General features: G+C 40.5%; 1 protein-coding gene across 2 annotated transcripts in view; it reads left to right on the top strand.

Moving 5' to 3' along the window:
- The window catches only part of Dab1 (DAB adaptor protein 1), a 392,203-nt gene that overhangs the window by 311,077 nt on the left and 56,014 nt on the right, over positions 1 to 25,112 (top strand). The window contains exons 5-9 of one of the 2 annotated variants that reach the window (XM_048351413.1): positions 11,658 to 11,789; positions 12,439 to 12,558; positions 13,007 to 13,045; positions 14,537 to 14,602; positions 21,901 to 21,960. In XM_048351413.1, coding sequence (XP_048207370.1) covers positions 11,658 to 11,789; positions 12,439 to 12,558; positions 13,007 to 13,045; positions 14,537 to 14,602; positions 21,901 to 21,960 — 417 coding nt within the window. The remainder of the gene's footprint in view (positions 1 to 11,657; positions 11,790 to 12,438; positions 12,559 to 13,006; positions 13,046 to 14,536; positions 14,603 to 21,900; positions 21,961 to 25,112) is intronic. The other variant, XM_048351414.1, reaches the window with a different exon arrangement.

The following is a 25,112-nucleotide window of genomic DNA, read 5'->3' as shown; positions in this document are numbered from 1 at the left end:
TTAGTGTCAGTGAGATTTGCTCCACCTCAAGTATTTTGACATTACTTGGAAAGGTCACTTATTTTTTAGCCTTTTTTTCTGCTATGTTAGGGATTGTGACATTGACTACATTTACCAAAAGTCCTGTGATTGCAAGGTCAAAAATGCACTTCAAAAGGCCTTAAGCAACAGAAGGAATTTACTGATTCATATGATTGAAAACTTTAGGGTTAAAATTTTATGAATGACTAGGTCCAGCATTTAAGATGACAGCTTTATGTTTGAAATTGTACCTCTCAGCTCCTTTATGTCTCTTCTGACACAATTTCCCAGTAACTCTGTCTCAGTACTTTTGGGCCACTCCCAAATATTATCCTGTTAGTTTGAAGCAAATCATCACCTGTAGCCTTGAACATTAAATAATATTGGTGCTTGAATACCAACCAGTTCACATAGTCACTACATAATGTAGTCATTAAAATTGAAGACTCTTAAACTGAGAAAATACTTGAAAGTCACAAGCCTGCAGACTACTAGATATTTAAGTAGGCACATCAAGTAGTGTATCTCACATCCCTATAAAGCTGGATAGTGCCCATTTTATACACAAAGAAACTAAAGCCCTGTGAGATGAGTGACTTGCCCATGGCAACAAAGCCATGGAAGGACTCATATCCTTCCATCGTGCTATGTACCTCTGTACACAGGTTCAGAACTGCATCCTACACATCCATCTTAGTTCCTCTAGACCTCAGTGTAGATGGCAGAATGAATAACAACCCTATTGTTCTGATGCTACAACCACATCCCTTACCAGTGCTGGGATTTTGACTAGCAGCAAGTGTTAGTGAACTTAACACTGAATTCAGATTCCCTGTTTAAGGTAGTTTTTCTTCTCCTGCCTCAGTGTCCCCTTTCCTGTTAGACAGATTTAAACCCAGATCATAGATCTAGAATGCTGTCTACCAGTTAATCTCATCTCCCTATTTACAGACAAGGACATTGTGCACATCTTTCTAGATCTGGGTATTTATATTGTATGAGGAGCGAGCTGCTGAGAAGCTGTCTGTTATAACTGCTGTCTTCTTACAAAATTTACAAAGGAATTAAAGAAATGCTGAAGACTACAAAGGACATGAGTATTTACTGAATTCCAGTCTCCTCATTTTAATTGCTGAGGCAAATGAAGTCTTGGAGAAAGAAACAGAAAAAGAGAAAGAAGGTCTCAAGAGAGATCAGGGATGGACTTGGACTTGTTGGCAGAATGACCCATTCCAATTGTTCACTTAAAAAAAAATGAACTGACAAATTCATAGAGTGGAGTGGCAGTTGCCAAGTTGGGAGGAAGATAGTAAGCTGATTATTGTTGCAGAATGTCAGTTTAGGAAGATAGAAAACTGTTGAGAACAGACCACAGAAAAGCTATATAACAATGTAAATATGCATAATGCAAAGGACTCGTATACTTAAAATGATTAAAACACAAAGTATTTTACAACAAATTATATATATATATGTCTGATACATACATACATATATATGTATGTTTGTATGTATGCTGCATGTATGTACATATGTATTGGGTATTGAACTTGATGTTCAGAATAAGATGAGAATCAGAAAGTGTCACAGCATTCCTGGTGGTATCTTTAGTACCAGAGCCCAGTGCATCCTCATCTACAAATGATAAACACAGAATCCCCCCTCCCCCCTCCCCACACTAATCACCTCAGAACAAAACTTCAGAAGTTAAGAGGAGTTGGGTGTGGCTTGGGAGACTGGGCTCTACTTGAAAATCAGGAAGTTTTAGAGAAGAGAGAGCTGTACTATAATCTGAATAGGGAGGAGTTGAGCTTTCTCCTATGTAAACCGAGGAACAGAAAAACAGCCAAGGCTGCATGAAGCCTGGGGGCGGGGGGGGGGGGGGGGGGGGAGGGGGAAGGGTGTGGGGAGGGGAGAGACTGTTGTGAGAAGTCTTGGGGAAGTAGTGAAATCACACCAGAGGTCTATGCAGACAGACAAGTACTTGGGTTTTATTGTAAGTTCATTGGTGCCTTTTGTGAATTTTAAGTACTGGGAAGCCTTGACTGTATTTGCTATATTTTCCCCTCCCTCAATCCCCTGTCAGTGTGGTGTAACTACCAGAGCCTGGGGCCAGTGTAAGTACAGGAAAAGCTGATGGCGGCTATTGTCCTAAGTCAGAGGAGCCATTGGCTGTGTGACCTGGCTTCTGGTGGTAGAGATGGTGAAGAATGGACAGTGTGAAAGATATTCAGGATGGGAAATTGGCAAGCCTTGGTTATGTGAGATGAGAATGAAGGAAGCTGCATGGGCTAAATGATAGTTGATGTGGTGTGTATCAAATTCAAATATTTGACAGAAACAGCTTAGCTGGGTGCTGGTGGCTCCCATCGATAATCCTTGCTAATAATCCTTGCTATTCAACAGGCTGAGAGCTGAGGTTATGATATCTGACATTTGAAGCCAGCACAGGCACACAAAGGGAGAGGTTCTTCAATTTTCCAGGAAAAAAGAAAAGAAAAAACAACCAAACACAAATATCTTGGAAGTAGAACTGTGGCTCAAGTAGTAGTGTGTCAGTGCCATGTATAAAAGCCAAATGAGAGGAAGAGGCCTGAGTTCAAGTCCTAGCACTCACATACACAGACACAGACACAGACACAGACACACAGAGACACAAACACACACACAATGTTTTATGTTTAAAACATAAAATATTTTAGAGCAACAATTAATACAAATAACAAAAACTGTTATTTCAAAAATCACTAATAAGTCCATCTCCTAAGAGAAAACACTTAAGGCTGCCCTGATGTAAGTGGTAAGGGTTCTTACCACTAAGAGACTCCCCACACTGCACCATATTAAATAAAATATTTTGCATATGTTTATTTCTACTCCAAAGATTATTACAAATTTGCAGAATATATCTACTTCTAGGAGTCATTTTCCCCTTGTATGACATATTATTTCATTGTACAGAAAAAAATGTATTTGGTTCACCTAGTCAACTAATGCTCAGTGTTTTGCACACTTCTGGTTTTTCACTGCTATAAGAGCACTGTGGGGAATATCTTGTATCCAAGGCTTCGTCCTCAGGTTACATTATTTCTGGATAATTAAATCCCTACAAGAGGAATCACGGGGTCAGTATATAATACATTTCTTCAAGGCTTTGAAATGTAAAGTCAACCCTCCCTCTGGAGAAATGGCACAAATCATGCTTCCACTGATAACAAAAAAGTTCAGGTGGGCTGACACCAGCCTCCACCACATACCTTGCATTGATCCAAGCACTTTATGTGTAGTAGCGTCTTAATCTCCCTAACAGTACCATGAGAAATACTGCTATTATTCTTAGGTTTTATTATAGCAAACCAGTAGTCCAGGAGAGTATGTTTGCTCAGACTGTGTCAATATGGTATATTTGGTGGTACTGGGATTTGAAATCAGACCCAGGCACTTGCTAGAATGTCATTGTACTACTTGAGCCATAACTCCACTCCTATTCCTTGCAGGTTACTTTAAGATCAAGTCCCAGGAAGTTTTCTGCCTTACCTGGTTTTAACCACAATCATCTAAAATTCAGCCTCCCAAGTAGCTGGGGAAACAGGTGGGGGCCACTAGCACCCAACAAATTTTTAATTACAAATTTAAAAAATGTATTTATTTTTGCTGTCTGGACATTTGAACTCAGGGTCTTCCCCTTTACCAATCACATTCTCAGCTCCCTGTTTTTGCTCTTTATTTTGATAGGGGGGAGAATGACATCTCATGTCTATCTGGCATATTTTATATGAATCAAAATAAAAACTCTAACAGCATTTTTGCTTCATATTACTCTTCATCTTACCCAGAAAGAAGGTCAAAGTCTGAGAAAATCAGAAACATGCCAAAGCTACACATCTGGCAAATTCACTCAGCTTTGTGCTACAGTCTCCCGGGCTCTAGAATCTTTATATTTCTCTGGCTGCCATGCTGCCTCTTTAACTAAAGAATGGAAATTCATTCTTGTACTTGAGTAAAACCTTCTAGAAAATTTCATGGTGCCAGTAAGGGAATAATTCGTTCAGACCTGCTCCATTTAGCATGTGATGATGGGGTGCTTGAAGACTGGTACCGAGATTGCCTCTCAGCCTTGTTGGCACTGTGGCATAGCAAACCCATCCAAAAATATGTTGGGAAAGAGCAAGGTCTTGACAATGAGCCTGGGTCTCCCTTTGTCTTATGAGCTTTTAACTACTGTAATTGCTGATCATGTGAACTCGTGTATTTTTCATGTATCTATTTTTATTCTGTGTCTTATCTGCCTATCTGCTTTGCTTCCTTGTGTTTTGTTTGTTTGTTAACTCACTTGAATCCTGGTGGGTGGTTTTCCTGTGAATAGGATTGCCTTGGGAAAGCACACATTCTCTCTCACACACGTATACAAAATGATCATATGAGGGCTAAGCAGGATAGAATTTATTTTTTAAAAATAGCTCATGGTAAAGTCTGCAGCAAATGACTTTCTAATCCATACTGTATTTAATTGGCTGTATTGAACCATACTACAAATTAAGTCTTCTCTGTAATTTATTCTGTCAGACAGTAACCCTCCAAACAATTTGATACTCCATTTAAACATTGGTAAATGGCTCATAGAAATGCAAAAGGAAAAGAATAAAAGGATTTAATGATCGTAAGAAACCCTGTGTTCACAGAATGAATCCTATGTGAAATGCCTTGGATTAGTCCAGTCCATTCATTCAATGAAAATTTATTGAGCACCTATCTTCAGCAGTACTCACCTTAAGATGGTTTGGTTTGTCATTCTTTCCTTCTTGCCTTTCTGCTTCCTCCTTCTCATCTCTCCATCAATAATCATTAGAGATTACTTATTTTTCCAATGGAATAATTTTAGGTACTGGGATAAGATTGAGGAGAAACACACATGGATCTCCCTGAAGGTCTAACAAATGTCTCACAATATCTTGTTTTCAGGACTTAGTTGTTCCATTTTTAGCAACCTAGAATGTTTTCTCTGTTTTCTGAGGACTTCCCATTCAGTTCAAGTTTCCCCTCCTTGGTCCAGCTCTTCCCTGATCCCTTTTCTCTGACCAGGTCTATGTGACTTAAGATTTAATTATATATATATATATATATATATATGCACATACATATATATAGCTATATATATATATAGAGAGAGAGAGAGAGAGAGAGAGAGAGAGAGAGAGACATCAGCAGGGACAACCATGTAAGCAACGGCACAGAGGTGAGAAGGTACAAAGTGTAAAGAAAATAGAGGGCTCCTTAGGTAATTTGTAAGTTATTTGTAGTCACCTGACACTCACATATGGGAAGGAGATGCACTAGATTAAGGAGACTGATGTCTGAATAGTCCTTGGAATTCTTTAGTGACAGTTCTATCCACAGTGCAAGAAAGAGGGCTCAAAATAGGCCTGTCGTGTTCTAGAATTCCCCACAGAAACATTCTTGACATAAACAGGTTCTTCTCCTGTGATCCAGGGGTTTGTCTTGCTTTTGTTCACCTTGTGTGATAGGCAGATAATACTCAAAAATAATTATTTCTTGCCAGTGCTGGGCTTGAACTCAGGGCCTGTGTGCTGTCTCTGAGCCTCTTTGTGCTCAAGGCTAGCACTCTACCACTTAAGCCACAGAGCCACTTACAGCTTTTTCTGAGTAGTTCATTGGAGATAAGAATCTCAGAGACTTTTCTGCACAGGCTAGCTTTGAACTGTGATACTCAGATCTTAGCCTCTACCTTAGCTCTATCTTGAGATACCAGTACCCAGCTCAAAGTATTTTTTTTTTTAAATGAGAAGCTATAAGTGTTCTTTAAAAGTGACTGTCTGAGGGCTGGGGATATAGCCTAGTGGCAAGAGTGCCTGCCTCGGATACACGAGGCTCTAGGTTCGATTCCCCAGCACCACATATACAGAAAACGGCCAGAAGCGGCGCTGTGGCTCAAGTGGCAGAGTGCTAGCCTTGAGCGGGAAGAAGCCAGGGACAGTGCTCAGGCCCTGAGTCCAAGGCCCAGGACTGGCAAAAAAAAAAAAAAAAAAAGTGACTGTCTGAAACTATAAGTAAACTTCTGGTTTGTGCTGCCTTGACTTTTTCTTCTGAGATATGCGTAGCTCCTCTTTCCACTTATAATTTTCTATCCTTATATTCCTGCAAGAATTCCAAACAGCCTCAGTCCTACCTGTGGTCTAGACCTCCATTTCTCTCGCTTTCATATTCCAGCTCATCAGGAGTCCTCATCCTTTGGTTGACTCTTTGGGAACCAGTAGTCTGAAGAAAAGAGACCTTAATTTTACACAATTCTATTCCTTTCACAGTGCCTTGTCATTGTGAATAAAAAAGAGGAGGCTTGGGTTTAATACCAGCTCTGCCAGTGCAGTCTCTGGCCCTGAATCCTTTCATGAATAAACTCAACAGTCAAGCTACATCATGTTTAAGGTTCCTTCTGGCTCCAAGTGTCTTTGATTGTACTGATTAAATCTACTTGAAGACGTGGGGCAATTTTGAGGCTCAGTGAACAAGTAGGCTCTGAGTTGCTGAAATGAATGTGGTAATACAACTATGGGATTAGCAGAATTCTAATGTATTTGTATTTCTAAGTGTCTGTATTATGTCTGCATAGTTAAGGTCGAGCAAAGTGGAGATATATTCCCTCACTGACTGTTAGTTTCCAAATGAATGAGATACTTTCAAAGCAATCCTTTTAACATGTCATAAAATTAACTACAGGAAAAGATAATGCTAACGATATCTTGGAGCCCTTCATGTAAGTGCATCCAGAGCTACCCTTTGCAAAGGCAATATTGAGTCTTGTCAGGCATTAAAAAATATTTTGATTCTAACGCACTTAATGAGGACTCCCAGGTAAATTAAAACATCTCCAGCTGCTCTCTTGCATGGGAGGTGATATTTTACCATTGCACAATCATCTCCGAATCTAATTCCACCAGGAAGACTTCTAATCGCAGTTTAATTTTAGAGCAATATTCAACTTGGCAATCAATAAGGCACTGTCGTCAAACTTTGATTTAATAGGAGACGTGGATAACATTCTCCACATTATGCAGAGATAGAAATACTTTCAGGAGAGGGAGAGAAGAAAAGAATGCCTTTGTATCCTATTTTCCTCTGTGGCATGGCATTCTAGCTCACAAAAGCTTATAATCAATGCCCCCATGTCGTGCGAATATAAATCTCATCAATTTTACATCATTAACACCATGGAAAAAGCTACCCACTCTTTGAACAAATTTCCTCTGCTAGCTAAATATATCCTCTTGATAAAACAAAAACAAGTGGATCCTAATTATTTTAGTGACAGACACTTCCTCCATTTATTTGTGTCAAAATCCATTAGACGTTTGTAGTATCTTATTGCCATTTAAGGGCAATGACACCATCCTCAAAGTGTGGAGTCTAGAGGACAGTAAGCAACCTTAGCAGGTTGTGAAATTTAAGGGAGTATCTGTAAAGTAGTCAGAGAGGTGAGTGAATATTTAGACCCTGGAAGGGTAAAGCAAGCTGAACAGTTCTATTGCAGCAGTGTGTCTATAGGATCAGGAAGTTGTTAAGACTGTAGTGTGGTAAGGAGTGACCATTTTGGAAGAGGGGTGTTCTAAAACTAAGGTAATGGACACATGAAAGCCTGGGGCCTTTGCACCAGGAGGCTTCTTTGAGCTGGGAAGTACTATAATCCCTCATGTTTTAATTTCATAACCACCCTCCCCTGTGTTGTATTTTTCCCCTCTCTCCTTGGACTCAGCAATAGGAAATATTTGGTCCTCTAAGATACTGCATTTATATCATTCATTTGGGCAGTGTGTGTGTGTGTGTGTTTGTGTGTGTGTGTGTGTGTGTGTGTGTGGACTGTTTAAGTTGTAATGAATTACTGAAATATAATCTAAAGAATTATAAGAACAACATACAGATCTTTTTTCTCAGAAATTGGATCAATTTTCTTAAAAAAAAATTTCAACATAAGGAAAGAGCTTGTGTGTTTGTAAAAGCTTCTTTCCTCCAATAGGAAGTTGATGTTACTTAGAGTTGGAATGGAAAGTATAATGAATGAGGGAGGAGGTAATAAACAGTACAAGAAATGTATTCAGTGCCTAACATATGAAACTGTAACCTCTCTGTACATCACTTTGACAATAAATAAGAAAAAAAAAGTTCTACCACTTGGTCGACAAATTCCACTTTGACCTCCGTTCCATCCAAGACTATCAAGACTATTGTCATTCCTTCAAGACCTGGATCACCTAAGAGACAAGTGTGGGTCATATCTGTATACCTAAATTTTGAGTCCAATTTCTTCTCTTGAATCTCTACCCTGCCCTAAGGGAGTGGAAAACCTAAGAAACTTGGCGTTATGATAGATTGTATGATAACTTCCCACTTCACCTATAGTCTAACCTCAATCCACATTCCCCTCACACTGATAATATGATTTAAAGACCCAGCTTGCATTGTCTGAGAAAGATTGACCGAGCCTCCTGACTGACTTGATTATGACTCAATTCATAAGGGTTCCTGTTTGTTGTGCTTGAAGATTCCAGAAAGTTCACTATGCACTTCCATGGCCTGTCAATATGACCAATGGATTCTTTTTTTCCTTCCTTTGCACAGTCAAATATAGATCCTCAGGTCCCTGGGTATCTTCAATATCTTCAATCCTTCCCGGTAAACACTGATATTTTTCCCTTGTGTTAGCAGACACCTGGATTTCCCCCCCTCATCTTCTGCTTTTCAGGCCTTTGGATAACAGAGATAAAACACAACAAAACAAAACCTTAAGCAGTTTAGCTGGTCTGTAGTACATGTGTATAATCCCACTGCTGAGGAGGCCGAGGCCAGAGGATGAAAAGTACAAGGCCAGCCTGGGTAGTTAAAGAGGGTCTTGTTAGCTTGACTTATACAGCAAGACCCTGTTTCAAAAAAAACATAAAAGAGACTTCCAAGGGAGCCTGCTAGTCCTCAAGTTCTCATAGATGGGGACTCTAGAGTGGGGTGTCTTGAGCATCTGAGGTTAGCTAACTGTCAATGAGGAAGTCTGTTCAGAACTAGGCTATTATACTGGGGCTCAGAATATAGGCTCAGCGCTTAAAACTGAAGCATCAAGAACAAAATTATATAGTAGGAACCAAAACAGGACTTCATATCTGGCACTAGAAGCTATAGTTTATGGAGGGAATATAGCTAAAGAATTATCAATATAGGACAGATCCTGGCTTCGATGAGTATGATTAATAACTGGAAGAACAACATAAAATCAATTCTAAATGAACTTATTTTCATTAGCATGGACAAAGAAATGTTTAAACTTATGAGGAAGAATTACATATTTGTTTCACAAAGAAATATAGGAATGTGTTAGGAATAATTAAACATCTGTGTCATTTTTGAAAATTTTGAAATTTACTGGTTGCCTGTTTTTATTATCGTTAAGGATCCCTGTGAGGAGTCTGAGTGAGGAATTACCTCCTCCTCCTCCTCCTCCTCCTCCTCCTCCTCCTCCTCCGCCTCCTCCTCCTCCTCCTCCTTCTCTTCCTCCTCCTCCTCCTCTTCCTCCTTCTCCTCCTCTTCCTCCTCTTCCTCCTCCTCCTCCTCCCCCTCTTCTTCCTCTTCCTCCTCTCCCTCCTCCTCTTCCTTCTTCTCCTTCATCTTTTCTTTTTTTTTTTTATTTTGTTTTATTTTGCCAGTCCTAGGGCTTGGACTCAGGGCCTGAGCACTGTCTCTGGCTTCTTTTTGCTCAAGGCTAGCAATCTACCACTAAAGCCACAACACCACTTCCCATTTTTTCTACATATGTGGTGCAGACGAATCAAACTCAGGCCTTTATGTATATGAGGCAAGCACTCTACCACTAGGCCATATACCCAACCTCTCCTTCTTCTTTTTCTTTCTTTCTATAGCAATATTGAGGTCTGATCATAGAGCCTCCTACTTGCTAGGTTGGTATAATGCCACTTTAGCAGCACCTGCATCCCAGCTTTTCGCTGATTGTATTGGAAGTAGAATTGAGGAAACTTTCATATCTGGACCGGCTCTGAACTTTATCTATATCTGTAATCCCCCTATGTAGCTAGGATTACAGGAATGAGCTATCTGTACTTGGCTTTAAGTTAGGAACCTTTGATCTATTACACACTTCTCATTTACTAGAGGAATAGAGTTCCAAAGATGGATAGTAGGAACTTTACCAAAGCTAGAACTCAAACCTCTTGATACCCAACAGGAAGATACCCAATAGTCCAATGCAAGGATTTTGACATATCATAAGCATGCAGTTATATCTGTAACACTGTACAAAATACTGTCTAATGTAGGTTATAATTTATTGAGGAAAATAACTGTAAAGATCACCATTTCCTAATAGGTTGGTGAACATTATTTTTCAAAGCTCAGATAATAAAGACAGAAAGGTCAACTTCAAAAGATATTCAAAACATTCATCATCAATCCCAGTTTACCTAAATTCAACAGCTATGGCATACCATGGCACAAGTGGCCAGGACGGCAGAGATGAGGGAGACATGGCCTGCAGGGGAAAATGGACAAGGAACCAGGCAAATATGTTTGGGGGAGGAAAATCTGTAGAAATAATAAGCCCAGGCTACTGTGACTGAGCATTCTGCCAGGAGTTTTAGTTATCACCACAGTTCTGTAGAAACTCTGGAGAGGGAGGAAATAGTCCATCAGAGAAAGAGAAGGCTAGCTTTACTGAAAGTGAGTTTGGAGGATCTGTTGTTATTGTAAGTGGCTCTGGAAAGATAAAGGGGATTTAGGCAGTTGGATAAGAAAACAATATTATCAGCCAGGAGCTGGCAGCTTATATTTAATCACTCTAAAGGCTGAGACCTGAAGGCTCTCAGTTCAAAGCCATCCTGCAACAGAAAACTCTGCCAGACTCCACCTACAAAATAACCAGCAACAATCTTTGCTGGAGGCATGGCTCAAGTGGTAGAACACCAGCTATGAGGAAGCAGGCTAAGCGAGGGTGAGGCTCCTGAGCTCAAGCCCTAGCACTGACAAAATACAAAAAGAAAAAAAATAATAATACATACTGTAGACTATAAGACCAGCCTTGGGAAGACGTGTGCCCTGCTTCTACTCCAGCACCCAACTTTGTACAAAATGGAGAAGTCGTTCATTCTTTGTCAAAGTACCATCCCTTACCAGGAAAGTCATGAAACCATGCAGTTATTGTCCTGTGAAAGGTCAGAGCACCTCTGGAGTTGCTCAGGACGCATCCAGCATGCAGATGCAGAGCCTGGGTGTGTAGCATCTTAACTACCAAGATCAAGATTGTCCTGGGCTATGTCATCAAGTTAGATGGAGCAGAAGTATACTATCTGAATTAGACTGGGTCGCTCTGGCCAGCGAATTGAAGCCAACTTCCCAGATGCCCATTCGGCACCTGTCCTGTCCATCTCTCTGCTCACAGCATTTGAGACCATGGAGAAGAAGCTCCATTTCTCAAAGGCACGCACAGCTACTGTTCCTTCCATCTGGACCAAACAGCTTTTCAAAAGCCCTTTGGGTCTTTCACATGTAGCTGAAGCACATCTCTCACTGATCCCAGCTCAAAGAGAAGGCTCTCTGAAACATGCTCTTCCTTTTGTCTCTGATAGGCCCTTCAGCATCATCATGCTGTTCATGAAATCTCCTATATTGCCAAGGACATCACAGATCACCGAGCCTTTGGATATGTTTGTGGGAAGGAAGGGAATCACAGATTTGTGGCCATAAAAACAGCCCAAGCGGTAAGTATTCATGTGGAAGGAAGGCACCTTCCTTTGTTTCTTTGGGGAACTGCACTGCCCCTTTTCTGGTCTGACTTGTGGCTTAGTGAGGCATCACAACCACCAGTAAATGCTCAGACACCCGTCTAGAAAAGATAAATAGCCAGGAAGCAAGCAAACACACTATACTCTGTTACTGTTTTTGTGTTTGTGTTTTTTTTTAATCATAATGGTTATTTCCTAATGACTATTTTCTTTTCTGATTAAAACTAGATAGAGGCACATATACAAATAAGTTTCTTTGTGTTCATAGCCTCATTTAAAAAGAAAATAAGAGAAAACAAATAGCTCTTTTGCATGTGGCCTACCCTAATTTCATTGTATTCGAAATCACTAATAAATAAAGCCAATGCCTTTTATGCTTATGATTATTATGAATTTGCAAATATAATTAGTTGGAGAAACGAACTTTAGCCTAGATGCAATTTGCTAAACCAATATAAACAAGGTAGAATTAATTAAGAATGGAAGCTTTCAGTTTAATAGAAAAAGGAAGGGCTGTGGGTTGTAACCACCAAAAAAAAAAAAAAAAAAAAAGTAAAAACAGAAATTGGTGGCTGCAGTTTCTCATCATTCCCTTCTTAATGCACTGTTCTACCTTTCACTCCAGGCGGAACCTGTTATCCTGGACTTGAGAGATCTCTTTCAACTCATTTACGAATTGAAACAAAGAGAAGAATTGGAAAAAAAGGCACAGAAAGATAAGCAGTGTGAACAAGCTGTGTACCAGGTAGAGCTGTGAATTTGCCCTGGTGCTCTGAGAGGTGGGAACTTAGAACAGTCAGATGTGAGCATTAGCAGGCAGGTCTTTGCCTGCTGCTAGACAGACATCAACAAAAATGGAAGGTTCCTGTGTAAATTGCAAGCATCCTCACAACCCCTTATTCTCAGAAATTCCAGCTGTGTTAAAGTAAAATCTTTAATCCAAGGAAAGAATTGGGGGGCAGAGCGAGACTAAGCACCCACAATTGCTTTTGCTGTTGTAAACAAAGGGGCCAGAGGATGTGGGGCTAGTGGCAGAGTTTTTGTTTTCCTATGCATGTTCTGCATTCATGACTCACCAACTTCGCCTACCCAGAGCTGTTTTCTCTACTGTCCTGTGATTTCTGAATGCAAGCTCACATCTCTTCCTTTGTTATCTTCTGCTTTATGCCCACCCCCCTTCCTCACTGTGATAGACAATTTTGGAAGAAGATGTAGAAGACCCTGTATATCAGGTAATTTCTGACATGAATTCGTGTTTTGGGTGTTGCAGTGGCTACACCTATGGTGAAGCCATTTTGACAGAAATGTGAAGAATGAACTGACTGCAAAGCCTGGAGAGAGACCAAGATGATTCTGGAGGGTGAGGGCTGCCAGCACCCCCAGCAGTGAATTTTCATAACTACTAACAGACACTTGGCCAGCAAAATGGGATTTGGAAATTCACTTCTCCCTTCTTGCCCCTGTCTCAGCCTCCCCCACAATCTGTAAAAGTTTGATCCCAGAGCTGAATGTTTTCAAGAGTGTCTTGAATATTCTGAGTTCATTAGAGAGAAGATGAATAATGAAGTGCCTTCTCTAAAGCTAAGAATTAGAGATGGGGGTTGACATTTTGGTGACATTTGAGAATGGTTTGTGAGCTTTCAACTAGGCTATAAGTAGGACTATTTCTGACTCAGTGGTGCAGTCTGACCCTCTGAACATCACCTGGCTTATCCCACAGGGCTGATGGGAGGAGAAAGAGAGTGAGATTCCAGAGACATCTCTGCCTGAGCTTTCTCTGAATTCTCTTTATAGTCTGCAGCTGAGGGTGGGTAGAGATGTTCTGTCTTGGGTCCAACTCCATACTCTGTGCAAACAGCTTCAGAGAAAAAGAAAAGGAGGATCTTTTTCTACTGTGGTTAGTCCTAAGGAGAGGAAGATGACAGGAGAAAAAAAATCCTGACTTTTTGAACATAAAAGAAAACCTCCAACTTGTATTTGCAAGTAGGAAACATAAGTGTTCTGTATTGGTGTTACCTATGTATTTCTTATTGATGTATATGTTAAGACAAATATCTGGTACCATTAGGAGCAAAATAAAATGGATGAGTAAGAAGGGAAGAAATATCTAGTGTTCATATGGCAAGTACAAGTCAAAGATGAATGGGTGATACATACTTCAGTGACACACCCTTGCCTCTGTATGCAGAATGGTAACATGTTGTTTATAACATGAGCTTCAGCCCCTGCCTACCTGTTGGAAATCTTTAGAGTTTAAAATATACACATGGAAAAAGTACAATGTTCAATATTTAAAACTGAATATAGAAAACAAGGATATTTACGTAAGGGAGTTTGGGATTGGTCTAGGACCTTGGGCTATAGAGAACAAAGGGAGAAAACTCAATTGCACTATGATGACAAAGTTGAAGTTCCAGGCAGTCCATGAAGTAGTAGTTCCAGCATATTAATGAGACTTAATCAAGAGCCCATATCTCCAGAAAGACCTGCCCATGGCAATCAGTGCTAAAGGACTGGCCATCAAATTTCTGCAGATTTTTTCTTTAAAAGGCCAGAAAATTTAACAACACCCATTCCATTTCAGTAATGTTTCTTCAAGGTGTTTTTCTCTTGTGCCTGTTTCTGTAATGCTTGCTGTGATTTATATCTTGAAGTCCAATGCTTTTTCCCTTCCTTTTCCTTTTCCACCTCTGACCCTACCTCTCTGGCTGCTCCTGTCATAGTACATTGTGTTTGAGGCTGGACACGAGCCAATCCGTGATCCTGAAACAGAAGAAAACATTTACCAGGTATAAGATTGCTTGCCTCTTATCATTGTACCAGCACCAGTAAATGTATAAAGCACTGACAATTCTAAGCAGAGAAGGGTCTCTTGGTCATTCCAGGATTGTTGAAATACCTTTGAGTGCATTGGCTTCCAATCCCCGAGCAATCTGCCACTAGCTTTCATACCTTATTGTTGAAATCGTTAATGGCCAGTTAGAAGTAGTATTCTACTTTTGAATGGATTGTAGCTATTTTAAGTACAAGCAAGAATCAAACATTCTCATTATTGTCCTAAACTAATGCACTAGAGAATCGCCCACTGTGCAGTCAGTCGGGTCCTTCACATCTCAAAAGAATATACTCATCAAATTCCTTTAAAAAGCCATCTCTACTACTGAGCATAAGGGAAAAATTCAAGACTGGTATTTGGACCAACATTGAGAGTTCTCATGGAATAAAAGAAGCAACAGCTGAAAGTTTAGTCCTTCCTAAAGAAAAGGTAAATTGGTATATTACATATCTACTTAGGTAAAGAGTACCAAACATCCTTTTAGACTCACTTGATTCTCACAAACTAAATCGTAAAGTCAGTAATTTAATCCTGCATTGATAGGAAGAAACTGAGGCTCGGAGAGGTTGAATAGTTTCCCCAGGGTTGGACAGTCACTGAGGGCCAAGACCCCAGCCCCAGCCTGAGCAAAAACAAAGCTCGGGCTCTTCCAGGTTCCACCCAGGCACTGGAATGGCTGTACAGCATAGAAACACATCAAATAAATACAATGACCTGCAATTTATCACTAATTAGAATTTTAATCTTAATTTAAAGCATAAACACTATAGGAGAAGGAACAAATTTAATGCATTTAATCAGTGATTTTCATTTCCTTAAGTGACTTAATTATGTGGTCTATTATTCTGCCTTGGGCTTGTATTACTTATGAAATAAAAGTTAAACATTTTTTTAAATTTCTGTCAAATGTGTAGAATTCTAAATGACCAAATATAATGTTAATTCTACCAACAACTTGGCTTAAAACCAGCCTTTAGGAATAATAATTTAAGTAGTTCTCGCCATTGGATCCATCTGGATTCTAGTCAAGTATGAAGTCTGAGATTTTGTTTAGTCATCATTTAGAATATGTCTCATCTGTTAAAAGTTGCAGTTTTCCCCTCAGATTCTAAAGGACTGTACAACTCTGAGGTGATTGATGCAGAGGACAAAGAGCCATTACTCCACCATCCTAGCAAAACAGAGTTGCTTTTTAAATACAGCATAGCTTTGCCCAAGGAGAGGCTACTAGCTAGTTCTAGTAGCCTATGCCTATACCCCTAGCTATTCAAGTGGCAGAGATAGGGAATCTGGAATCATGGCTGGAGGCCATCCTGGGCATGAAAGTTCATTAAGACTCCATCTCACACAATGGCTGTGTGCAGTGGCATGCGCCTGCCATCCGAGCAACAGAGGAAAACACAAATAGGAGGATCCCGTCCCAAATTCACCCACAGAGAAGGGTAAGGCCCCAACTGGAAAATAACCACTATGAAAAGGGGCTGGAGTCTTGGCTTAAGTTGTAGAGTGCCTGGCTTGCAATCAGCTTAGCTCTTAGCTGAGACTCATGGGGACAAGGAAGCATCTCATTATTATACAAAGTGTTGGCTTAGGCTAGTGCTAGTGACAAGCTGGGCTGTAGTTTTGGCTCTGTCACCAACTATGTTTGGCTTTTGATAGTGGGAAAGGTTCTCTCCCAGACCCAGTTTCCCCAATGATTCAGTTGGGGACCACCTCTCCTTGACTTACAAGTTGGTTTAAGAACAAAACCAGCTCCCGTGTGGAATATAATGACAAAGTGTCGTCTTTAGGCACAAAATCTGAATGTTCATGTGGGGCCAAATGTCAGCTACTAATTCAACTTGTCAACTTTTTCTTCTCTGGGCTCAAGTCTCTCTTAGGAAAGACCTTTTACTACTACTTACAAAAGCAATAGCCAGCACAGGACTCTAGTTATTTGAAGGGTCCAATTGCTTTCTAGGGTAACGAGGCTTTTAGAAGGGGGTCTACATGTGTGCTGATTGTGGGAAGGCTCTGCAAATGAGGATTTTTGCACTCTTCTGACCCCCCCCCCCACCTCCCCTGATAGCTTGAATCAGCTAAGGGAAGTGAGGCTGGCAGAGATAAGCCATTTTGCCAGGACCACAGAGCTGGGGACAGCTAGAATCTCCATAAACAGGTCTCTTTGACCTTTGTAAAGAAACCAATACATACTGGAGCTCTTTTCAACTCAGTTACTTGATCCTGAGTTTTCCAATTAGATTCTGATCATGCTTTAAGTCACTATCTGAAAAAAATCACACTTGTTTTTAACAGCTCTGCCCTCTCCATCTTCCCATCTGTTCATCATTAACAGGACAGCATCATTTAAGGAAATGAATATTTTATTCCATCTATTGGATAGGCCTGTGGTCATGTTCCTCTCCTGCACAATCAGTCTGCTTGGGCTCAATGTACTTAACAAGAGATAAGCTTTGGACCTGAAGATAAGCAGGGCTTTTAAGGCACTACTGTTAAGAGTCACTTTCTCATTTTTTTAAAGGCTAATGAATGCTGCATAACTATTCCTCCTGAGTCCATGGTAATATTTCTTCTACTACAAGCTGGGCCCTTCTATTTTCTGGAGAGAGGCAAATAGACCCAAGACTACTGTTTTGTGACATTGAGTGAAGGATATAATTTTTGTATTTCAATTTCCTGGGCTACAAAATAGGGATAATTCATTACCTGCTCTGGGAAGTGATGTGGAGAAGTGAAGCAAGGAGGCAGTACATGGGCCATGGCAGCTTCCACACAAATGCTCCTTCTCTTCCCATGTGGTCAACATCAGATGCCATATGCCATATTTTATGGTGATGTATTGAATGAAGAAGAACCCACCTCCACATGTCAGAGAGCCTTCCAGAAAGCTCTCCAGACCTTGCCTTTTGTTGTTGTTGTTTTTCTGTCAGTCATGGGGCTTACACTCAGAGCCTGTGCACTGTTTCTAAGCTCTTTTGCTCAAGGCTAGCACTCTACCACTTAGAGCCACAGCACTACTGCTGGCTTTCTGGTGGCTAATCGGAGAAAAGAGTCTCATGGACTTTTCTGCCTGAGCTAGCTTTGAATCACAATCCTCAGATCTCAACCTCCTGAGATGCTAGGCATACAGGTGTGAGCCACCAGTACCTGGATAACCTGGCTATTTTTATCCAACATGCAGAGTGAGAAGCTCTGGGCAAGTGTAGCCTTTTTCCTGTGATGAGTAGTCTTATTCCCCCAACTGTATGAATACTCAAAATGATCTTTTATGTAATTTGCCTCAAAACAAATGTATTGAGCTTTCAAGCAATACAGAGCCTCCCAGTACTAAGCGTTTTTACATATCGCCTAACTTTTACCCTCTAACATGACTCTTGTTTTTAGTATAAGAAAACATTGCCAAAAGCAGGGCCTTGATTTCAGTCTCTTGTTCTTGAATTACCTTAGCAGAAGCCAGACATCATTTTGCAAGTGGGCTTTTTCACATTCACTTAAAAAGCATTGTTAATCATTTCATATGTGTCAAGTATCATTTTGAAATGCTAAGTCTATTAATTTCTTTTTGTTGTTGTTTTATTGGTATAGGTACTTGGGCTTCAATTCAGAGCCTTTCACTGTCACTTGGCTTTTTTGTTCAAGGCTGGCACTCTACCACTTGAACCATACCTCCACTTCTGGCTATTTTGCTAGTTAACTGGAAATAAAAGTTATATGGAAGTTTCCTTCCCAGGCTGTCTTCAAACTGTAGTCCTCAGACCTCAGCCTCCTGATTATCTAGGGTTACAGGTGTAAGCCTCCAGCTGAGTCTCTACTTTTATGTCAGCCAGTAACCCTTGAAGGGCTTCTCCATGCATAATGAACATATTGCCCTGCATGCCCTCTGTGCACAGTTTTTAAGGTACAAAACTTAGAGTAATTTAACATCTATTAACTTACCATTCAATGTACTGATGAGCACCTGCTTAACTTACGCTAGGCCTCTGGGGACATGGTTCCTGTCCCTATGGAGTTTATAAGGGACTCCTTAAGTCTCATGACAAGTAGGTAAGGAAAGTGAGTTTCAGAGAACCAAGTGACCTGTGCATGTCACACAGCCTAGAGCAGAGCCATGATTAGCATCCATACATTTCCTATCCTTTGAGACTGAATTTTTTTTAATCTGTCTGAGACATTTTAGTGCTGCACTATTCTCTATAGATTAAATGGGTCAGATATTCAGAGAAGGGAGCTAGGACCAAAACATCCATGGGTAAATGCTTGATGATCCATCATATCTCTGTTTAACCAATATTTACAGGATAATAAAATATCCATGAACAGTTACCATGTGGTATTATACCTCCCACAAAGAGCTGAAACCCATTTTATACTCTAGTTGAATAGTCTGGTTACAGTTCCATCTCCCCAACCAGACCAGAAACTCTGCTACAACAAGGCTGCATCTATTTTTCTCAGCAGTATCATCCCAGGAAAGATACAGTGCATGACACAGGTACTTAGAATTTTTAAATTTTATTTTACTTTATTTTATTTTTGTGTGTCAGTACTATGGCTTGAAATTAGGGCCTAGATGCTGTCCCTTAGCTTTTTTGCTCAGGGTTGGTGCTCTGTCATGGGAACCACAGCTCCACTCCAGCCTTTTTGGTAGTTAACTAGAGATAAGAGGCTCACAGACCTTCTGCCCAGGCTGACTTCAAACTGCATTCCTCAGATCTCAGTCTCCTGAGTAGTTAGGATTACAAGCCAGAGGCCCCAGTGCCTGGCTGAAAATTTTTATTTGTTAATAAAAATGAAATTTTTATTAATTTGTGTTTTTATGCACATGTGTTTATAATAAAGTACAGAATATGACTCCAAATCTAGCCTAGAGAAGCAGGTTAGGCATCCGGAAAGATGTCCCAGCTGAGATCAATCTTAAAGGACAAACAGGCAGATTGATATCTCTCACCCATGGGAGAGCCAAGTAGAAAAGCATTTTCAATTATGCACAGTTTGGGTTTATCCATCGCATGGCTTCTTCTCCATTTGCAGGGATAATTGAGAGGCAGCCGCGGTTCAACTGTGCTAAGTGCCCGTAGTGAGCAGTGAATTACAGGCAACAGAATGATGTTCATTTTGCTCAGTAAAGGGTGAGCTAGTAAAAACAAAAGTGAGGGCTGGTAATTTATTGGCCCTCGTTAGCAAAGACTCTGTAGACATTCAGGGAGGATTCCTTCTAAATGGAGCCCAGTTACTGGGAGCCAAGAAATTACATTCTTCGTTGGCTAAGTGCAAACTGAGGTTTGTAAGAACAGCTTGGGAAGGGCATCTTCTTCACAACCATGCAGGCTCACTTGTAGTTCTGTTTTCTGCAAGAATGCGCATTAGCCTCTGGGAATATAGGATGTGTTGTCAAAAAGACGTACCTGTACCTGAAGCAGCTGTGTGTAGAGCGTAGCAATCAAAAGGCTAACTTTCCAGGTTCCAGCTCCTGGCTGTCCCTTTCTGTGACCGCTGGATCCTCTCTAGGCCTCATTTTATTCCTCTGAATCCTGGGGACAGTTGCAATTTTGATAGGCTTGTCCTGAGCATCCTATGGGAATGAATATGAAAGAAATGATCAGGAAAGTACCACCCATGGAAAGTGCCCAATCCATGCTTCCTGTTAGCTTTACTGCTAAGAATAATCAAGATGCAGTGTATTTAAAACCCCTCTACATCACCTTTACAAAAACGAAAAAGTATACTAAAAGAAACCCTGACATGTTAAATGATAACCCCTTTATACAACTACTTAAAGATAATAAAATAAGTATATATAAACTAAAAATAAATATATACAAAGACATAGTATGTATAATATATTATGTGTACAGCATATGGCATATTATAATACAATATATAATATATTTTATTAGACAGAGAAAAAAATGTCTTATTTGACCACTAGACAGAGCCAGTAGCCTTAAAGCCTTGGTCAAAGTCTATAATATCTCTCTGAGTCTCACTTTCTGCAGTTTAGAAGGGAGATGATAATGCAACTCCTCGGGGTTGTTAGAAGGATTTTTAACTTAAATGAAAGTGAAAATGACAAAGGAACTGAAGGTATAAGCTCTAATTCTTAACTCTCAAAAAATGGTATGGATATCTGCTTCTTGCCTAACAAATACTTCTTTTCCTTCACTATCACTCACGTTCCTCTATGGTACATTTACCCAGCTGATATTTATGGAGTGCCTTCTGGGTGTGAGGCACTATGCCTGCTCTTGAGGAGTGCCCAGTCTGGTGGAAAGAAAGTCACATTATCAGTCTGTTATTAATCCACTGCTCCTTGGGCCCTACACTGGAGGTGGGAAGTAAGCAGTGGCAGCTGCTGGAGAAGGGATAGGTGATGAGTGTTTCCAATCTGGAATGTTCCAATGCAGGTCCCTTGATTGAGTCATTAAAGAAGTATTTGACACACTGTTATTGATATAAAATGTGCTTATATATGTAAGTCTGATGTGTCAGTGACAAATTGTCATTTTAACCCATCACATTCTTCACAATATTGGGGTATCTAATTGTTTTTTCTTTACTCAATATATATTTTCTGATTGGTCCTTAAATAAGCTGGGCAAGAACATAACTGAGAGCCTATTTGATAGTAACAAAGCTCAGGGATGCTAAGTGGCCTGCTCAGGTTATAACTAAAAGACCACATGCATGCCCAAAGATGGTAGGTAAAGCAATCAGTTTTCTAGAACCTAATTTCATGTTTCCCCTGCTGGCTGTGAGCCCTTTTCTTGATGGGAAGCCTTTTCTAGTAATCACATGGCTTGTACATGGATCTTGTACTATGACCTTGATATTTGCTACCTTTTTAACATCATAGATCTCAGTCTTAACATTGAGAAGTTTACATTCAATTCTTAATTTATTGATGATCACTTTGGGCAAATCACAGCCACTCCTTGGGCCTTAGTCTTGTCTTTATTGCAACAAGGGTTCTTCTTTTCACTACATGATGCCTGAAGTCTCTGTAGCTTCCTATTCTGTAACTCTCTAAGAGGCCAAATAGCTTACCCTAGTTCTCATGTGATTTTGCAAAGGGAAGGGATCTGGCTTGATGATTTTATTATTAGGGCTGCCTCTTGAGGTTGGGCTCTTGACCTGTCATAGGAACTAACCATCTATAATCTATTTAGCCACCTTGCATTGAAAATCTGGCTGTTTTGTTTGAATGAAGTATACCAGTGTTTTGACTGTTGAATTTGATTTTTCTCTCCATAGGTTCCTACCAGCCAAAAGAAGGAAGGTGTTTATGATGTGCCAAAAAGTCAACCTGTAAGTGTAAGTACATCTTCCCTCTGCTGTGAGATTCATACTAAGCCTGGTCTCAAGGCTGTGAAAGGGAGCCTTTATTCTGGTATGAACCTCATATTCCATATGACTTTGTGGGGCATCATCAATGGGATAGGGGGGGTCAGGTATACAGCAGGGATTATGGGGCTGAGCAAGAAGTGCCAATGGGATGAAGGGCTGATCTTGTAAGTGGAAATGAGTTGAACTGTGAAAACTACCTCCATGTAACCTAGTCCAAAATATCCTAGGGCAAAGGTCTCCAGCCATGGCTTTATGATACCTGGTTAAGTACAGAACAGTGTTGTTTTTCTGGGAAGAAAATCACATGTACACTTACAAAGTAGTTGAACATTTTTAAAGGAGCCACAGGAGAAGGCTGGACACCATCTTTAGTGTATTTAAGGGTCCAGCCAATTATCAAGGCTTTGTGGTGGAAAGCACATGTGTGGCAAGTTTGCAGTCAAAAGGTACCACATCAAGGACTATAAGATCTGATGGAAATGAACCCTATCTGTTTGTGGTACTCCTAGAAATCTGAGCCAGAAAGGACAATCCCCAATGCCTATGGTACTACCCCAAACCACTGCTAGCACTGGAATTCATAGGTAGGACTTTTCTAACAGGCATTCAGAAGAAAACCTCTATACAAAGTGCAGGTAGCCCTAGGGACTGGCCTTCTCTCTGGGTTTCAATTGGCCCAGCCCACATTATACAGCTCCCTTCAATTCAATTAGTGTCTGGATTGCCTCACTTGCCCCTGACAGGTTGAGATTTGTGAAGAAACATGCTCTATTTGCTGCACTTGTTTCAGAATTTATTAACCATTCTGATCACACCATCTCCACATTTAATAGCTCCAGCAGGGGTTCGGGCTAAAAAGCCAAGCTCTTTCAACTGATAGGCGACCTAAAGGACCCCTTGGCTCACAAGTCTCCTGTTCTCTTTCTGGCCCATCCCTACAAACTGTAGTTTCCAGAGGCATTACTCCCTCTTCTACTCTCTCTGCCATCTTTTCCCTACATCTCAACTTAGCTTCAAGACTTGTGTTCTCAGGTTAGCCTTCAGGACTTCAGCATCATTGATTCACCCAGTCCTTTGTGTTCCCATAGCCATCATTCCTCAGTAAATAGCCTTTCTTTCTCTCCACCTCCAGGAGCCTCCTATGGTCCTCTTATTACCAAAAGTAAGCCCTGGTTCTAGGAGGTGGAATCTAGACACCAAAGCATGTAATACATGATTGAATAACATTACCTTGTAGAAAGAACATAGGAGAATTCCTGATCATTTTCTTTGAAAGCAATGCTATGTTTATCTGACTCCAAAACAGTCATTACATAGAGGCACTGAAAGTTTTGCTTGAGAACTACCTGTGCTGCATACATGGCATGTAGTGGTTTCCTACCTGCTGTTTCCAGAATCCTAGATGAAAACTTTCTATGGGGACATCTCATCATTCCTAAAGGCCTAAGAGGGGCAGGAAGCAAGAAGCTTGGGCTGTCAGCAGAGATTGTGCTGAACCAAGGTCCCCTTTCCTCCCTACCTGTGGAGTCTGAGCCACCTTTCCATGGCCCTGAGACCCAGGGTTCTACCTAAGGGATTTGTTTTTAACCTAAAATGGGAAGAAATTAAAATATATGTTAGGAAACTGGCCTCACTCACATATACCTTCCAGAGGCAAAGTCCTCCATGTCACAACCTGCTCTGGAATCTCCCAGCCCTCCAGACTTCTCCTAAGCCTACATTCCCTGGAGACCCTCTGTGCTCTCATCTTCTACATCTTGCTACCTGTCCTTGGCCACCTGCCCTTTAACCAAACTGAGAAATCAACCACATATAACCCTATTGCCACATGTAGGAGTTGTGGAACTTTAAGGTTCTCACAGGAAGGGAAAATGCCCAGTGGCCTGTTGTTATCATTCTTTCTTGTTGTATCAGATCTGCACTGAGTCCAGTTGAGGGCTTAGCTTTTCTTTGCAGGGATTTCCTTGGGGAAATCACCCATCTGTTGGAAAAGCAAGAGCCTGATATTCAGAGTCAGATCTGAGTATGTAGCTGTTGCCATGGCTTCTTATTAAGGATCTCTAGATGGCTTTTTGCAATCTCTGATTCTCTGTGTTATCATTTGCAAAAAAAGAATGTATTAGCCACTTTTTAACTTTGTTTGGAAGATTAGAAGAAACATTCTTGCAAAACCCCGAACAGAAGGTGTGAATTAGATTAAAGGAGAAGATTTCTGTGTGGTACTATACAAGTAATTCTCCTGCAAACAGTTTTCTCTGATCTGGGGATTATCAACTGCTCTAAATGATTGTACACCTCTTCTAGGAAGTGTTCTTTACCCCCAAAGAGAGCAATCAGTTCTTCTTAAATCACTGCAGTACTTCTTTTTGCAGTACTCACAATGGATTCTCATTTTCTCCTCATGTATCTATGAGTGCCACTGAATTTTGTGTCTCCTACAGCTCTGCAAACCACCATAGTAACGGAAATTATATCATTCTTAATCAGTGAATTAGTGATTCCCAAGATCACTGAGAGATATGAGTTCATATCCTACCTTCATTACTGACTTTGTAACCTTGAATGAGCCCTTTCTCTATTCAGACTTTAAGCATGTTCACATACAACATGGTCAAAGTCATTGAGTGCTAAGGTTTTACTTGTTTCTATCAATATAGTCATTCAACATGTCTTATCAATGCATAAAGAGTTAATACATTTTGTTGCATTGAATTATTTACCAAGAGGGGTTGCCTTAACTCCATACTTCCTGAACTGTAAATCCATTGAACATAGGAACGGTGGCTATATTCATATCCTAGGCAGAGCATAACTACTCAGGGAGTGAATGAATGAGTAGATGGATGAATGAAAAAAAGTGAGCAATGAATGACTAATTAAGGAGTGAAGCAACAAATGACTGTCTTTATATCCAAAGCTCACCTGTTGTTAGATAATTAAAGTTCTTTCTCTTTCTGAGGTCAAAGGCACCATGCCAAATAAAGACAACCCTTGCTCTCAGAGCAAGGTCTGGCACTTCCTGCACTTTGTGCTCCATAGCTCATGCCTGTTTGTCTCTAGCCTCTATGAATAGGTGTTGATTTTGTCTTTATAGCATGAATCACCAAGCTGACAGATGG

Source organism: Perognathus longimembris, chromosome 7 (assembly GCF_023159225.1).
Source record: "Perognathus longimembris pacificus isolate PPM17 chromosome 7, ASM2315922v1, whole genome shotgun sequence".
Taxonomy (NCBI): Eukaryota; Metazoa; Chordata; class Mammalia; order Rodentia; family Heteromyidae; genus Perognathus; species Perognathus longimembris.
The sequence above is the reverse complement of the archived record's forward strand: the minus strand, read 5'-3'. Positions and strand labels throughout refer to the sequence as shown.